The sequence below is a fragment of the Sarcophilus harrisii genome, chromosome 4, assembly GCF_902635505.1.
Source record: "Sarcophilus harrisii chromosome 4, mSarHar1.11, whole genome shotgun sequence".
Classification (NCBI taxonomy): domain Eukaryota; kingdom Metazoa; phylum Chordata; class Mammalia; order Dasyuromorphia; family Dasyuridae; genus Sarcophilus; species Sarcophilus harrisii.
This window is the reverse complement of record NC_045429.1, coordinates 437,547,114-437,565,149: the sequence shown is the minus strand read 5'-3', so window position 1 is coordinate 437,565,149 and position 18,036 is coordinate 437,547,114. Positions and strand designations below refer to the sequence as shown.

Below are 18,036 nucleotides of genomic sequence, written 5' to 3'. Positions count from 1 at the left end.
GGCCCTCAGGTCACCCCAGGACACCTCGCTCAGGTGTAAGGTAAGTCTGAAGGCTCCTATTTTGGTAGCCTCTGTTCAGTAAACCTATAAAGTTGAGTCATCATCCACCTCGATGCCGGGGAGCGAGTGGCAAAAGAGGTGGCTCTGGGCCAGGCTGCTGAGGAGGCTGCTGAGCCACTGAGGACAGAGGGGAAGCAGGGCAGGTGAGGGAGGGAGGGCGGGCTCCGCACCAGGCTGCTGGCCACAGACAGCTGCCTCAGCAGCTGGGGGGACATCAGAGCTCTGGCAACCTGGTCTCCAGGGAGGCTGAAGGTGAGACGGGGGCCAGGGTTTGGCGGCTCATGTTGCAGGTCCTAGCCAGCACTTCCCAGGACTGATGTCACCTTTGCTAGGGCATATTTGTCCCCCAAAATCAATGTCCCAGAGCCCAGGGCCCTCTTGTTCTTTAAGGAAGTCACCGATCCTGTCTGGGCCTCAGTTTCCCCATCTAACAAAATGAAAGGGTTGGACTAAATCCAGAGCTCTTGTCTTGGAGTGACCCCTGGGTAGATTTCAGGGGGGATGAGGGGGAAACGACATCTCTAAAATTTAGCATGTTCTTGAATCATTCAAAAAGTTCTGAGAAGAATAAAAAAAGAGGTGACGTTCTCCTGGGTAGATGATCCTCGTGAGCCTAAAACCCTGCCCCGCCCCCATCCTGCAGGTGCTAAGGAGATGGCAGAGAAAGCACCCTTAGGATCCAAGGGTCCCAGCAGGCAGAGCTGAGGGGGTGAACTGGCTTTGGGGGTTTTAAAAAAAAGCCCCCTTTAAGCAGGGAAATGCTCACTCTGCAGGCAGGACCTGTGACCTAGGTTAACTAACAAGCACTTATTAAGCACCTTCTATGTGCCAGACACTGGACTGGCAGGGGGGAAGAGGGGGAGGGGCACACACAGATGGACTATTCTCTGCTCTCAAAGACTCTCCATTCCCACAGGAAGTCCCCAAGGAGGGCAGGGCTTAGCCTAGAGATCCATGCATGAAACCCCCAGGTGAGGAGACTTCCGTGGCCAAGAAAGGCCAGCATCTTCTCTGCAAATCCGGGGAACCCAGAACACTGAGAGCCTAAGCCAGTTGTCCAGAGTCACACAGCACGGTCACAAGCTGAGCCAGATGTGTAGCCAGCCCCCCCTTCCCCCTTTTAAGCCAGATGTGGAAGCCAGCCCCCCCCCCCTACTTCCCCCTGTTAAGCCAGGCTGCAGCATCCAGAGCAAAGAAAGCCTCACCCCGATGGCAGCCTCACCTGCATCCAAACTCAGCCTCTGCCCTCTGCAATACTCGGGCTCAGACATGGCATCTCCTGGGATACCCAGTCCCCTCCCTCGCTTCCCACACAACCAGAGAGAATGAAGACTCTGCCTTCCCCAGCTCCCAGACTCCCATTCTCCCATAGCTGGAAGGTGAAGAAGCCTAACTCCCTCACTGTACAGAGGGGGGCGGGGGGAGGCCCAGAGAGGGCGATTGCGGTAGCTCTGAAACCAGCTTCCCGGAGTGAGAGCCCAGTGTTCTCAGCTGTTACACAATAGTCTGCTTCTCACGTCTCCGGCTCTGTTGTAGCACAGAGGAGAGACGGGAACTGCTCATGCCCCCAGCCAGCCCTCCCAATCCCCCGAGTCTGGCTGAGAAGCCCCCAGAACCTTCACGCCCCACCGGGACCCTTCCAAGCAAAGTCCAATACACATCACTGACTCGGGGACTCAAATCAGCACGGAAAAGGGTAGTGGGAAAGCTGGGAAGTCTGGCCCCCTCACCAGAGACTAAACAACATTTCCTGGGCATTCCCGGTCGCCGAGAGAAGCGAGGCTCCTGCTTTCCCTGTCCCTGTGCCTGGTTCCCATCCAGATGTAGGGGCTGGCGCAGGGGGTCCTTTCCCACACCAGACAAAACCTGCCCCCCATGTCCCCGAGACGTGGCCAGATGCAGAGAAAGCCATGGCGGGGGTGGGGGATATTGGGAACAGCCATTAGTCATCACGTTAACGCCATTAGGTACAACCCCTCCCTCTCCTTCAGCCCATGCAAACACTTTTCCCCAGGAGTCACCCTGCTGGCGCTCCCGGCACAGAACAGCCCCTTGCCAGGGTCTACAGGTGCTGGGGCTGTCCCGCCAGCTAAGATGAGTCCCTGGCTTCGGGGGGCGGAGGTATCTCCTAAACGAGAAAGCAGGCTGGAGCCGGAGGGGGACCCCCCAAAGTCCCCCCGCTTTTCTTTCCCTCCTTCCGCCTGCGCCCCGTTCTGGAGACCCCGGGGAGACAGGGACAGACGGACAGACGGCACCTTTTGGCGGAGGAGTTTGCTGCGGACCCGGCCCCAGAGGCGGGCGCCCGTGTTGGGGGGCCGCTTGCTTCCCGGCTCCTCGATCCGTTCCAGGCAGCAGCCCTCCAGCGGTTCACACACCGAGTTCAGGTTGCAGTCGGGCTGGGCTAGGACGTCCGTCATTCTGGCGGTCCGCCCCCTCCCTGGCCAGACAAATTCCGCGGCCGCTGCCGGGAGCCCCGAGCTGGCTGGCGGCGAGGGGAAGGGAGCGAGCCTCCTGCGCAGGGAGCAGTCCCAGGGCCGAGGACGCGGCGGGGGCGTCGGAGGGAGCCTGCCCGGCTGGGAGCTCGCCCGGGGGAAGGCTCCTAGAGCCGGGGAGCAGCCCCCATCCCGCCGGAGCCCGTGCTCCTCCGCTCCGCCCGCGGCCTCCCCTCCGTCTGCCCTGGGGAACGCAGCCCGCGGCTCCGAGGCAGGATGCGAAGGGGCCACCGCGCCAGGGCGTCAGACACGTCCCAGGCTCGCGGAATACACAGTGCGGGAGTGAGCTGGCGAGCGGGAGGCCGGGCTCCGGGGGGCGCCGCCCCGCCCCCGGCCCGCCCCCCCGCGCCCCCGCCACTTAGGCTCCAGGCTGGCGCTCGGGGGCGGGGCTAGGCCGCGCACAGCTCCGCCCCCCAGCCACTCAGGCTCCAGGCTGGCGCTCGGGGGCGGGGCTCGGCCGCGCACCGCCCCGCCTCCGCCCCGCCCCCGCCCCGCCTGGCTTTAACTCTTCCCGGCTCGGCTGCCCCAGTCTCCCCAAATAAACTTTGAGCGGCCGAGACACACAATCCAGCCCCCCCTCGCCTTCTGCCCCCCACTGAGGCCCTCGGCGGACAGCGCAAGCTCCGGGGGGGGGTCCCCCACCGGGCGAGTCTGGGGGAGCCCAAGGACCCTTTCTCACGCTAATGACTTTAAATGACTCCCAAGAAACCACTTGGGTTGCAAAACAAAGAGCCCCTTAACCGGGGCTGCCCCTTGGCGCTCAGGTAAAGGCCCTCGGGGCCAGACCGAGGCTCGAGACGAGGGCGAAAGGAAGACGGGGAGAACGCCCCCCCTCCCCCCCCAGTTATCACTGACTAAACGTCTCCCAGGGTCCGGGCTCGGCGCCGGCTTCCGGCCACGGGGCACGCCCGGAGCCGGCCCTCCCCGCAGGGCGCTTCCACTCGGCGGCCCGAGCAAGGGAACCCCCCTCCCGCGGCGCCGATGCCGCCCCCTCCCGGACGCAGGCCTTTTTAATTGCCGTCACGTGCGCCGTCTGCGGACGGCCAGGAGCACGTGCGCGGCCCTCTCCGCCGGGGCTGGGAGAAACAAAGCTCCCCTTGTGCCGCCGGGATGTTTATTTAGGGCGCTCGCTGCCGCCGAACGGGAAGCAAACGCAGAGACGCGGAGATGAGCTCCGTGCGCGGCTCGGCCTTCCCAGCCCCCTCCCCCCGCGGGCTTCCGGGGCTGCGGCTGCGGGCGCTCTCCGGGGACGCGGGCACAAAGGAAGGCGGCGGCACCTGCCATCTGTGCCCGGCGCCCCGCTGGCAGCTCCCGGCGCCCCCGGGGCGAAGCGCTCCGCCAGCGTCAGCCTCCGACCAAGCGGCGGGGGGGAGGGGGGGCGGGACCTTCGGGGGAGCGAGGCCGCCCCCCGCCCCCCAACCAATCAGGGGCCCCGGGCCCCGAGCTGGGAAGGGGAGGGGAGCTTCCCAGGGCAAGGGCCCGTGCCGCGGGACAGGCCAGGGAGCCGCGCGGGTGCGTGTGAGAGAGAGAGAAAAGTCAAGTGATGACACATAATTACACCCAAGGCGAGCGGGCAACTAATTGGCAAACGGGTGGCACAAGAAGTTCGGCCTTAGGAAAACGAGGGGGTGCGAGCACGGCGGGGACTCCGACTTTCCCCGAGCCCCCGACAGCGGCTGTTCTGCCTGTCGGAGGAGGGAGAGCGGGGCGCTCAGCTCCCCGGCCGGGGGCTCCGCCGCCCCGGGGCGCCCTCAGGGAGGGTCTGGGCCGCCGGCTGCTCCCCGCGCAAGGCTGGTCCCGGCCCCGCAAGAGGACCAGGATCCTTCCCAGAGCGACCCAGCTTCCCATGAGGCTCCGGGGCGGCGCCCCTAAGATTCGGCCTGTAACAGACAGAGCACTGAGCTCGGAAAGCAAAGAACTGAGCGCAAGTCCTGCCTCTAAAGACGCTTCTCAAGGGGCAGTGAGGGGGCAGCAGTCAGAGGCTCTGGGTTCAAATCCCACCTCGGGCACCTGCCCATCACCAGCGGTGTGACCCGGGGCCAGTCGTTCACCCGCAACTGCCCGGCCGAAAACAAAATCAGGGGATTCACCGGCTGTGGGGCTCTGAACGAGGCGCTCCCGTCTGCTCAGCTTCACCCTCACCCTCTGTGAAATGGGGCTAACAGTGATGAGAACCGGAGCAGATAAGAGGAACCACACTTCTCAGATGTTAAGTCCTACGGACGCGCTGGCGATGAGAAAGAGGAGGACTGCGGAAGGTCCGGGACTGCGGAAGGTCCGGGACTGCGGAAGGTCCGGGACTGCGGAAGGTCCGGGACTGCGGAAGGTCCGGGACTGCGGAAGGTCCGGGACTGCGGAAGGTCCGGGACTCCGTTCCCGTGAGGCCGCCTCTGGCTTCCGGGGCATCAGGGTGGGACAGAGGTGGGAGAAGGAGTCGTGGCAGCGCAGGAAAGGGACCTCTGCAAGCAAGCAAGCAAGCAAGCAAGCAAGCAAGCGGAGGAGACCCTGAAGAAGGGGAGGGGAGGAGGGGAGGAAAAAGTGCAAAGAGGAGGAGGGAGGGAGAGGTGGGGAGGGAGGATGTGCTCTTCTCTCTAATTAGCTACGCGAATCCTACTCAATTTTTTGCCTTTTAAATTTTTTTTTTTTTTTATAATCGTTTATGATTCCAGATGACCCACGATGAGGCTGCTCCCGTCTCCTGACCGAGGAGTGACGGACTCAAGGGGCAGACTGAGACATAGCTTCTGGACGTGGGACTTTGCTTTGCTAACTGTTCGCTTGTTACAAGGATTTCCAATTTATTTTTGTTTTTCGGTGCGGGCAGGGGAGAAAAATAATTTTAATTAAAGGAATTAAAAAAAACCCAGAACGTTTGTTCTTCATTTGAATTGCCAGCATGGGGCAAAATTGAGTCTGGATGGTTTTTTTGGAAGTGTATCAGCGGACCTGGGATAAGGGCTCAAAGCAAATAAGGAATTCTTATCAAATACCCCCCACGGACTCAAGCAATCCATGTGCCTCCAGAGTCGGGTGGAAGGTGGGCAGCAGGAAGACCCCGATGATATCTGGTGCCCCGTCTAGCCTGCTTCTGCAGCATTTCCCTTCCTGGGCTCCGAATGGACAGGGAAGAAGCCCCGGGCACTGTACAGGAAGCCAGATAGCTCCTGTCCCCAAAAAAGGGGCTGGAGTTGGGACTCCCATCCTCTGCGGGGCCTTCCGAGGCAGGCTGAGCCCCAGGCCTGGCCGTGGGGGCTCCTCCCGGTCCCCTCCGAGCAGCAGGCCCAGACGGCTCCTCAGACAAGCCCTGCTGAGGACCTCAGAGTGTTCCCACCGGTTTTCATCCGTTCCTGCGGAGCGGGAGTGGAAGGTAGCCAGAGCCTGGATGGCAAGAGCCCCAGTGATGGAGGAAGCAACAGCTTTCCTATCGCCTCCGCAAGGAGAGAGGAAGAGAAATACACACAGATGTCTAGACTTGGCACCGGACTGGCAGTCTGAGAGCTGCCAGTATGGGACCCAAGGCTGCTTCTGCTGACCTGGCCTGCAAGGCTCCCAGGCTGAAGAGAACCAAGAGGAGGCTCACACCCGGAAAGAAAGAGCCCAGGGAGCCCTTGGGCAGGGGATCTTAGTAGCCAAGTTCATGCTCACTAGCTGTGTGATCCTGGGCAAACCACTTAATCCTGTGGGCCTCAGTTTACTCATCTGTAAAATGAACGAAAAGGAAATAGCAAACCTCTCCAGTGTCTGTGCCAGGAAACCCCCAAATGGGGTCAGAAGAGTCAGAGGTGACTGAAGAACAATAATTTTGATATAATTTTCTCTACAATCCTCTATTTTATGCTCTTAAAAACATCATTCTAAAAACAGGCCCACAGGTTTTATCAAAATTCCTTGCCAGAGGGTTCAACACACACAAAAAAGGTGAAGAACACCTGCCCTTAAGGGGTATTGGGGAGCCGTGGCTAAAGAGAACTCCCTAAAGAATCAGTCCACATCTCCCCCTGAGCCAGTGCTGTCTCCTCTCCATCACCCCAAGTCCAACGCAAGCCCCGCAGAGGCCAACAGAACTCAGCTTGGAATGCGGCAGATCTGTTGAATTGAGCCCAATCCCACTTTGCGGTATTCAGCTGGTTGTTAGGACAAGGCCCGTTGCCACAGAAACTTTCTTTTCCTCAGCTATTACTGGGGATTTTGTTTTCCTTCCCTTCACAGCTTGCTCCTGCTGGGCCCAATCATTTCCCCGTTCTCTAATTCTTCTTGGACTGTTCTAGGGCGAAGAAATCTCCCCTTTTGTTCCCTGTTAAAAGCAGTGGTGTCCTGGAGGGAGCAGCGGACAAAACGGACAAAATACCCCCTCAGAGGCTTGCTAGCAATGTGACCACTCGTGCCTCAGCTTCCTTCTCTGTAACAAAAGAGCTTGGAAAGCCCCTAAGGTCTCCTCTACCTCAAAATCTATTCCCTTGTGACCTTTCTGGGTCTCAGTGCCCTTATCTGTCACAGGACAGGGTTGGACCAGGCAGCCTCTAAGGTCTTGATAAATGATCCTCTCCAGCCCCCAGCCCATCTCTTCGCTGCTCACACGCGCAAGGGGTGGTGGGGCTCCTCTGCCCAGCTCCTGGGACGACCCTTGGAAAACAACAGAGGGTGACTGGGACTGGGAGCTGCCCGGGCTTGTATGGCAGAGAACGCAGCCAAAGGATGCCAGCCAATCCCTCCCAAGACCTGTCCGACGGCATGGCTGTTCCCCATCCCGGGGCAGCGTGTGGGCATAAATGATACTGCCAGGGAGCACATTTAGACCCAGATTCCTGGGCAAGGAACGAAAGACCGGCTGCAAGGAGGGCGGGGAGCAGAAAGGGCAGGTCCGGGAGGAGGGCAGGAAGAGGGAGGCTGAGAATGGGGATGTCAGACCCCGGCTCAAAAACAGGCGGGGGATGGACGTTCCTCTCCAGAAGGGACCTGCTGGAGTCTTGCAAATGGAATCAGAGGCGACTCAGGCTTGATGGAGGGAAGCAGGGAGGACCCCAGACAGAATCCTGCCTCAGATACTGATTAGGCATTTTTTTCTTAGCCTCCCTTTTCCATCTGTGAAATCCAATGGCTTCCCAGGTCACTCCTGGCTCTGCGCCCTCACCAAGGCAAAGCTGGATCCTCGCTTGGTCCCACACAGGAGGGCCCGGGGCCACAGGAGAGTCTCTGTGGCCTTGGGAGACCCTGCTCAATTCTAAGATTCAGTGTTCCGGGGCATCCTGGGGATTTCCAGTGGCAGGAAAGTAGGAAGGTCATATATGTATGTGAGTGTAAGTGTGAGTGAGTGAGTGAGTGTGTGTGTGTGTGTGTGTGTGTGTGTGTGTGTGTGTATACATGAGCTCCTCTGTCCTTCATTTTCAGAGACAGCCAATGACATCATGCAAGAGCCGGATTCTGAGAAGCAGTTACTCAAAGTCATCAGCCCCACTCTCCCCTCCAGAGCCTTCAAGGAAGTTCTCGGTCCGGAGGCCGGATGGACCCTTCCCAAGTCTCCTCCTCTCTCCCCTGTCCGAGCAACATCCCCTCTGGCTCCAATGTGGGTGGGGGGAGCTCTCTGCCCACCCTCTGAGGTCGGAACTCGGGCCACAGGTTCCCCAGGAGCCGGGCCTCTTTGGCCATAATTAGGGCGCACTGACAATCGACATTCCCCTGCGACGTTCTTCCTTGGTCTCCTCCCTGGCAAGGACAGCCTCATCTCTGCCTCTGGCAGCCGGCACTGTGCTTGGCGGAGAACATGATCTCAAAGTGCTGACTGCCTTCCCAAGGCCCGGCTTCTTCCAGATCTTCAGGATTCTTCACCGAGCGTTTCTGCTCTCCAAGATCTCCGGAAAGCGTCGCCAGGACAACAAGCGCCCCAGCCAGCTTTTCTAACTCATCCCCCACTGCTGCCAAATCTGCAGCCTCAACACCAGTGAAACCGGACTCGTTGCCGACTCCTACGTGAGCCCTTTTGATTTCCCACTGCCAGGCTCGTGCTGATGCAGTTCCTTTCCCCCAAATGGCCTTCCCACAACCTAGCTCTGCCTGTCCAAGCCCTAATCCACAGGATCTTAGATTTCAATCTGGGAGAGACCTTGGAGGACACTGAACCCAATTCTCTCATTTCACAGACAAAGAAACTGAGGCCTGAAGAGTGGAAGTGATTTGCAAAAGGATCATATAGCTAGAAACTATGAGTTGAGATTTGCTTTCCTAGCTTTACTGAGCCACTTGGCTGCTTCCCATCCCCACAGCCAGGAATCACCTTTCCCTCTGTCTAACAGAGAGCATCTTGGACCTTGTGCTAAAAGGCAGATGAAAGTTGCCTCATTACACCTCTTGGCATTCTTACTAGACTACTGACGTCCACCGGGCTGTGCCTTAGGTTTAATGATGGAGAATCTGTCTGACTCTTCCTGACCCCGTTTGGGTTTTCTTGGCAAAGTTGGCCATTTCTTTCTCCAGCTCATTTTACAGATGAGGAAACTGAGGTAAAGAGGGTGAAGGGACCTGCTCAGAGTCACATGGCTAGTAAGTGTCTGAGGACAGATTCAGATTCAGGAAGATGAGTCCTCCTGACTTGAGACTCGGGGTTCTAGCCACAGCACCTCCCCCCCGCCAACTACCTTCCCATTATGGAAAAAGCTGCCTCTTTTTACCAATGTGAAAAAAGTAAAATGACTTATCCAATGTCCCCCAGACCTGCGTTCAAATGAGGGCTGGCCAATTCCAAACCCAGAATTTCTTCCTCCCACAAAGCCTTCTTCCCCTCCCTCCTCCTTCCCCGCTCCCTGCTGCACTGCCAAGCTCTCTGCATTGGCTCAAAACCAGGTACTTGATAAATATTTGTTGAATAAATGAGCATTGAAGACCACTCTGGCCCTTCACTCTCAAAGAGAGAACTGTATTTCCTCTGGCCAGGGCCTTGCCTCGGGGCAGCATCTGCTGGCTTAGACTGGGGGGGGCGGGGGAGCGAATGCTGGAGTCCCCTGGAAATAGCAAACCTGAGCAAAAAGAAGCCCCTGCTTTTGTGGGTGATGAGACTGGAGGAGGAAGAATAACATGGATGAGGGGCCCCGGGCTCCAGTCAATCCCAAGAGCCCCGAGGATGAGGCTTGCTTGGATAAAACAGCAGCTGATTGGAGGAAAGCTGGCTGGCTGGTATCCATGGCAACCTCGGTGCCTCAGCAGATGGGTCCTGAGCGGGAGCTCTCTCCTCCTTCCTCCCCATGGGCCAGGGACTCTTTTCAGGTCATCCAATTTCCCCAGATGATAGAGACATCTCCTGTCTAGTGTCCCCGTCCCTCCCCCATCTCCCACTTTCCCAAGCTCATCCCTCACGGCTATTGTTCCACAGAGGCAGATCTGTTCGGATCCCAGCCTCTTCCCCCACAGAAAGTTCCCGAGAAGCATCCGTCTGAAGGAGAGCCACCGGCTCCCCTCGTTCAGACACGACCAGACAGCGAGTAGGGGCCAGACCTCCGCTTTACGCCCACCCATCCGACCGAGCTCGGCAAACAACATGTAGCCTCAGCCGGGCTAAGTGGAAGCCAGCCAGGGCCGATGAACAGACGCCAATACCTGATGGAAAAACCCTTTCCAAGGAACGTTTCCTATGTTTCCCTAATTCCTGGGTCTCAAAGCCAGAGGCAAATAATCAGGGCTGGGCTTCTGAACTTTTTCAGAATCATGTTTTTAACTGCACAGATTTAAATGCCTGAAAAGCTTTAAAAAAAAAAAAATTAAGGTTATAAAAGAAACGGTTTAAATAGAAATAAAGAAGTGATTCCAGCCCCACCTTTTATGCAGGTTCCCAGGCCCACAGAAATTCATCTACAATCCTCAGGGAAAGCCCAGGTTCAGAATCCCTGACCTAGCAGGATGCAAAGCTCAGAGTCATTTGTAGCAAGGTGCGAGGCTTGGGGAAATGACCGTGCGTGGACTTCTTTATCTGGGGAACAGGAAACGGAACGGTCTTCTCTGGCCCTCTAAAGTCATGGCTCAGCAGGCAGTCATCCAGGAGGCAGGGGCCACCAAAGCCAAGACCCCGGCTACAAAGCAGATTCTGAAATGGGAAGTGTCAGGACAGACAAGACAGGATGGCAAACCAAGGCAGAAAGTGATCAGGCTTTGACAGGGAGACCTTCTCCTTTCAGCTGAAGAAGGGACACAGGATGGTAGGCTGCTGGGGAAGGATGTCCCCATTCTCTGTTTCTGCTGGGGCACAGGAGAGGCGGGGCCGGGGTGGGCAAGGAGAGGGCTCCAACACCACACATCCTTCCCAAATGGGCATCCAGTGAGACTGGTGCTAGAGGTAGAAATACAAGGGACCAGACAGACCAAGCTGAAGGACTCACATGAAACTCTCTCTACTTAAAGGTTCTGTCCCAGAGAAGAAATAGCCAAAGGCAAGTAGGAGGGCTGCCAGCAAAAAGGCAGGACAAGGCAGAGCTGAACAGTGCGGTTTGGGAGAACTGGGGGCCTGGGCAATGGGATGTAGGATTTGGGAAAATGGCGGCACAGATGGCTGCCGAACCACTGGATGGGGAACTACTGCAGGATGAGGTTGGCGTGGTAAGAGACACAGAACAGCAGAGCTATAAACTGCTTGTGTGGGTCCTGCCCCTGGCACACAGCGGGCACTCAATACTTGTTATAGTGAATTACTTTACTGACCCGAGAGGCTGCCTGGCTGTGGCCTTTGATTGAAGGCCTCTGGGAAGGAGGAGCTCCTGAGCTATGGGCCAGACCATTCTACCTTGGGGCACTTCTACTTGAGCCAACCCTGTCCCCATGCTCTGGGGCCAAGCAGACAAGGCGAATCCTCCTTCTGTCTGAGACTTTGGGTTCCTTGAAGACAGCTACTTCTGCTGGGGCACAGGAGAGGCGGGGCCGGGGTGGGCAAGGAGAGGGCTCCAACACCACACATCCTTCCCAAATGGGCATCCAGTGAGACTGGTGCTAGAGGTAGAAATACAAGGGACCAGACAGACCAAGCTGAAGGACTCACATGAAACTCTCTCTACTTAAAGGTTCTGTCCCAGAGAAGAAATAGCCAAAGGCAAGTAGGAGGGCTGCCAGCAAAAAGGCAGGACAAGGCAGAGCTGAACAGTGCGGTTTGGGAGAACTGGGGGCCTGGGCAATGGGATGTAGGATTTGGGAAAATGGCGGCACAGATGGCTGCCGAACCACTGGATGGGGAACTACTGCAGGATGAGGTTGGCGTGGTAAGAGACACAGAACAGCAGAGCTATAAACTGCTTGTGTGGGTCCTGCCCCTGGCACACAGCGGGCACTCAATACTTGTTATAGTGAATTACTTTACTGACCCGAGAGGCTGCCTGGCTGTGGCCTTTGATTGAAGGCCTCTGGGAAGGAGGAGCTCCTGAGCTATGGGCCAGACCATTCTACCTTGGGGCACTTCTACTTGAGCCAACCCTGTCCCCATGCTCTGGGGCCAAGCAGACAAGGCGAATCCTCCTTCTGTCTGAGACTTTGGGTTCCTTGAAGACAGCTACTTCTTAGACGGGTCCTATTTTTCAGAACTCCTTTATTATGGCCCCATTAGAGTTTGCTGCCTGGAGGCTTTGTCCAGTCACTGTTGAAGTGACACTTTAAATTAAACATCCCCATTCTTTCTACAGATCCCTCTGAAGCACTATATTAAGCCCTTAGAAATGCTGGTGGCCCTGCTCTAACACTCTCAAGAGCCTATCATGTCCTTTCTACAAGGTGATGTCCAGGACTTGAGACCAAGGCGTGCTGGTGGCCCTGCTCTAACACTCTTGAGGGCCTATCATGTCCTTTCTACAAGGTGATGTCCAGAACTAAAGCCACCAAACCCAGTGGTGCAGGGGGTTAAGAGGGCTGCATTCTCCCACTGTTGCTGACTTGTAAGCTTGTACCCCTCCCAACCCCAACAATCTTTCCAAACCAACGTGGGGCTGGCCATGGCTCCCTCACTTTGTGCTTAATGGAGCTGATTTTTGGTTGAATGTATTTCTAGAACTCTATATTTATCCCTACTACAATGCCTCCAGCCCAACCTCCTAACCTGACTCAATCTTCTGGTTTCTGCCCCTGTCATCACACACATTCGCTCTCCCTCCCAGACCTGAGTCAGCTGCACACATCTGATAAGAAGTCATTAATAAAAATGGTAACCAGCCCAGGGCCCCAGAGACCTTGCTCCCTGTTGTTGACAATGAGCTGTTTTCCTCACTTTTTATCCTCCACGGACTGTCTGTGAGCAAGACAACAGGGATTATGTGTCCTACATCAGAGAAAAAAATCTAGGCTCCTTGTCAGTTACTCATTCATTTATCCATTTATCATGGTGAAGGTTCAGAAAAGGAAGAGATTAGCCCTGGGTTCCTTGAAGGAGCAGGTCCCCTGGCAGGAGCCGTACTGGTCTCATGCTGCCTCAGCCCCATCCTTGGCCGGGCTTGGCCCATCAGGAGCTCATGGATATCTGCCTGGATCTCACTGGGGCCTCCTGATTGGGGCGGCAGGACAAAGCCTCCTTCACAAACAAGCTTGCTCTCTGCTCCCCAAAGTCCACGCAGAAGGCTGGCAGCTCTGCCCCCTTAGAAACAGAGTCAGTCACTGAGAGAAATTGGGAGCTACGAGTTACCTGGGGCTAACAAGTCAGTCTGGGGGGAGAAGGAAGAGAGGAGGAAAGGGGAGAAAGGATAAAAGAAAGGGTAAAGAGATGGGGGAAGAGGGAGAAAAGAAAGGAGGGAAGAGGGAAGAAGAAAAGGTGGGGAAAGGAGGAGAAGAAAAAGGCAAGACACTGAAAGGGGAAGAAGAGAAGGGAAAAGGGAAAAGGGGAGAGAGAAAGGGAAGGAGAGGGGAAAATGAGAAGAAGGGAAAGGGAAGAGAAGGGAGAGAAAAAGAAGGGAAGAATCCACTACCCTCCTTCTGATGGCTGTTCAGAGGGAAAGGAGACTACCTGCTTTCTCAGGGAAAAAAGAACAAACAGCAGGTACTTTCCAGCCTCCTAAAGTTCCACAAAACCCTTCCCAGCTCCAGGATGCCCAATGCCCAATGCTCACAGGATCCCACCCCAATGGAAGGAAGGAATCTAATAGCACCATTTCACAGACTAACAAACTGAGGGCCTGAGAGGCAGTCAAGTAGGGCCAAGTGTGCTTGCCTGTACACCTACAGGAAGGGCTTATGGCACTGAGAGGTGAACAGACCCTGGGAGCTTTCACCAATGAGCCAATGGAGGCTCAGTGGCGTCCCACAATCACCCAGATAACGAGAAGCAGTCAGGATTTGAATGCCTAACTCTTATGATGGGCCATGAAAGCAAGGACCCCGAAGGGATCCCTGTAACGTTATCTGGGGAGTAAGCAGCAGAGGCAGAATTTGAACCCAGGTCCTTTGACCCCAGAGCCCGAGCTCTTTCTGCTGTGTCTTTCCACTTCCCTGTTACATAACAGTAAGTGAGCATTAAAGGTTTGTTACAGATGACCTCATTTGATTCTCTCTCTTGACAAGCCCATCTGGGAAGGGCTTTACAGATGAGGAAATGGATCCGTGACCCATTTCCACCCAGAGAGCCTCTCTTGGGCTATTCTAATCCCCACTGGGTCAGGGTGGGCTGGAAAGCCTACTGGTCGGGGCTTCATGCTGGGTCTGCCCTCCAGCACTGAGGCAGGAGCCCCAGAACCCAGAGAAGCTGCTTCCCCAGCAGGGGTCCAAGGGACCCCCAGGAGTCCTGCAGGTCATGGTGGCAGAGAGAAAATCCGCTGCAGTCCTCCCTGCCATGGTCTTCTTAGAACATCATGCTTTGCAGAAACTGCAACTCCCACACAACAGCGCATCGCCGGCTCCCCTTCCTCCCCAAGTTGGACAATTCCAGGCTTTCCTTGAGCCTTCCCCCAAGGAAAAGAAGCAGAGGGAAAGAAAGTACTGCGGGCAAAGTGTGTCTCAGACTTCTGCTAACCTTGGAGAGGGGGCAAGGGATGCTGAGCGAGCCGGCTGGGAGGGAGGGCTCAGCAGAGGGGCCGAGAAGGGGCACGGGGGGGGGGCCGCCGTGGCCATCAAGACGCCTCTGTTCTTTCCCCTTTTCTTATGTGTGGTGAGTCTTCCCCCACAGACACTCTCAAAAGCCTCAAATATGTTTCTTAAAAACATTTATATTATCTTCTGTCTTATGACCTTAATTTCCAAATCTACCCCTCGCTTCTCCCCAGCAAACCATCCTGCACAGTAAAGAATAAAAAAGATGAATACAAATTCAGCAAAACTGACAGACACAGATTGTGCCTCTGTGGCCCTGCCATCTTTCCAAAGCACAGAGGAATTGCTTTTTTTTTTTTTTTTTTTTACTTAGGATCATTTCATTTTTTATCATTTAGGGTCATAAATTGAGATCTGGAAGGCTTCTGGGAAGCATGTAGTCCAGCCCCCTGCCTTTGCAGATGAAAAAGACCTTCTAAGCTCTTTAAGGACAGGGACTGTCTCCCTTTTTTCCCCTTGGCACATAATAGGCACTTCATAAATGTTTACTCTGAACTGACTAGTGGGGATCAATCGCCCTGTGTGATCTGCAGCAAATTGCCTTCTCTGGGCCTTAGGGTATTAATGTTTTTAAGTGCTCAGGATTACAAAGGCAACCATTATATTATCAAAATATAAAGCACAAGATGAAACGAGCTCACAGTGAGAACCCCTGGAATAAATGATCCTTTCAGCCAGCATTGAAAAATCTGGCTCCCAGTTTATCTATAACTGGGAACGGGTGAGGGACGGGGGATGGGATGGAGGGACACCCTGGGAAACTGAGATAAAGCCTTCTAGGAAGAAACAGTGCAGGTGAAGCTCCCTTTTAAGCTGGAAGTTTATAACAGAAAATGGAATGAGCAGAGTAAACAAGGAAGAGGAGATAATGGCGATAATATGATTACTCAGATGAATAGAGTGCTTTAAATTAGAATGTACAAGGAGGTTTCCCATAACAACCCAGCAGGGTCAAACCTGGGTTTAGATGCCAGCTGCACTGTATTTACCACCAGGTTGAGCTTAAGTGAGTAAATGAGCCTTAATCTTCTCATCTGTAAAAAAAATTTTTTAAGGTTCATTAATTGCTATGATCCTACCAAAGTTCGAGCTCGTTTGTTAGCTTTTTTGTCTTTTAAACAGATGAGCAAAGTAAGATTCAGGAAGGGAAAGCGGTTTGTTCTGGGTCATACATGGCAAAGCTGGGACCCCAGCTTGGGGACCCCAAGGGTCTCTGGGCTGCTGTGCTACGGGGCTTCTCAATGTGTGGGGGTTTTGCTTCCATGATTTAAACGGTCATTTTTTAAGATAACAGAGTATCAAGATGCCCTGCCTTCAAACATCCTACCCCGGACACTCCGTGCCCATGAGCTAACTTAGCTGCTGCTTCTCCATAATGGGCAGAGTGACATCGGGCTGTCTGACAGTGTAATGCAGCACATACAGAGAGCCTGCTATACTGAATAAAGGTACTAGATGGTATCAAGAAGAGCAAAGTTCGAATCCTACCTTGAGTACTTACTAGCTTTGTGACCATGGAGAGATCAGCTGACCTCCCTGAGTCTCAGTTTCCTCATCTGTAAAATGGGGATCAGGTATCTGAGTGAGGAGCTGCACAGGGGATCAGGAAGATGCTACCACCTCAGCTTCTTACTAATGTCACTCCATTACCTGTGAGTGCCTTAAGGCCAGAGACTGTTTCTATTTTTCTTTGTTTACTTGGCCCCTAGTAGACATTTAATAAATGCTACTGGACTGAGAAGTGACTGTGAGCAAACCACTTACCTGCTTTGTGCCTCAGTTTCCTCATCTGTAAAGTGGGAAGAAGAATAGCATGTCCCTCCCCGGCTTCTTGTGAGATCAGGTGTCTAAAGCCCATTTAAAGTGCCAGTGTTTCTGGGTACTGTGTGTGGAGTGAGCAAGAGCCCCATTCCAGCAGCACCTCTGGTGGGACTCGGAGTCCCGGGCAGCCTCAGAAAGCTGCCCAATAAGCTGCAGGTGCCGGGGAGTAGTGGGGGGGGGGCAAACTCACACCTCCCGAAGGACCGCCCTGTAAATCCTGCCTCTGAGGGTTAGCAAGGGGTGAGCTAGTTATGACCCAACAGCCAAGAGCAAGGACGATGTGCTTGTCTTTTCTGTGCCCTTCTCTGTCCCACGTCCCAGCCCCTTTGCCAGAGATTCTGTAAACAGAGGAACCATGGGAGGACTGCGTGGGGGCAAGGATAGAGAATACGGCAGTACTGACCTTGGCAGCGGGCACAGGCTGGCTGCTCTGTGCCAGCCGCTGGGCGAAGGCTACCTCAGGAAGGTCACACTCAAACGGGGGAGACAACGGGCAAACAACTATGTCCAAACCAAAGAAGATGGAGTAATCTGGAGGGTGGTCTCCAAGGGAAGGCACAGAGGGGGATTGAGCAGGGCTTGCTGTAGGAAGGGTATATTAAGGCTCAAGCCAGCAGGCGGGGGGGGGGGGCAAGGAGGAACTCCGTGCTGGGCCATGGGAAGAACTGAGCAGAGTCAACCTAGAGAAAGAAAGGCTGAGGAGAGGAGAGCGGTTTTCATGGACTGTCATGTGGAAGAGATTGTGAGGAAATGACCAGGAACAATGTCTTAGGGGACTTAGGGAAGGCAGATTTCTGCTGGAGAAGAGGGAAAGGGCAAGGTTAGAAACTGGGCCTGGGAGGAACCCCTGGGCCTCTGATGTAGGGAATACCCAACTCCCTCCATCAGACCGTAAGCTCAACAGATCTGCCTCCTGAGCGGGGCAAGGGGGAATCCTTTAGGAGGAGACTGGTGTAAAGGCTTGCCTGAGTCTGGAGGGTGGGAAGAGAGTAACAGTAACAACATGTAGCAACTGTATTGAGGCTTGCAAAACGATTTGCCTACATCGTTTCATTGGATCCTTGCAACAATCCTGTGATGGAGGGGCAGTTATCCCCAATTTACAGGTCAGGAAACTGAGGCTCAGAGATCTGGACCTAGAAGGGGCTGCGGAGGTCATTTAGGCCAATACCCATATTTTACCAAGGCTCTCGGAAGCTTTAAAATGATCTGGCCATCCAGGTAAGCATCAGAAGGGTCTTCTGGGGTTTGGGGCTCTTTTCTCTGCCTCCTCTGTCTCCCAAGGCAGAATGGCCTCCTATAATCTTAATTATGTAGAAAAATACACATCCTCAAGCAGCCAACCTGTGACGGACCATCATGCCTTGAGAGAAATGGCCCTTGAGTTTTTAGGAGTGGGGTCCTCCATGGCATTTAGAGGTCCAGTCCCTTATCACCTGATGGCCAGACGTGGTAGGATTAGGACAAATGAGATCCTTGCAGGAAGCTCTCAGGATTGGGGTTTTTTTTGGGTGGGGGCATCCTGTCACATGAACACAATTTCTAACTGAGGAAGATCCAAACTCTGCCCTGATCTGAGCTGCCAACATGACGGGGGTGGGCACTTTAAAGTTTCTTGTGGAGGTTG

General features: G+C 55.0%; 1 protein-coding gene across 7 annotated transcripts in view; it reads right to left on the bottom strand.

The window, feature by feature from the left end:
* The window catches only part of ABR (ABR activator of RhoGEF and GTPase), a 271,256-nt gene that overhangs the window by 24,553 nt on the left and 228,667 nt on the right, over positions 1 to 18,036 (bottom strand). The window contains exon 1 of one of the 7 annotated variants that reach the window (XM_031967759.1): positions 2,316 to 2,912. The exons of the other annotated variants lie outside the window; for them this stretch is intronic. Within the exon in view, the coding sequence (XP_031823619.1) occupies positions 2,316 to 2,477 (162 nt within the window). The 5' untranslated portion in view covers positions 2,478 to 2,912. Of the gene's footprint in view, positions 1 to 2,315; positions 2,913 to 18,036 lie in introns of those variants that run through there. 7 annotated transcript variants of the gene reach the window in all.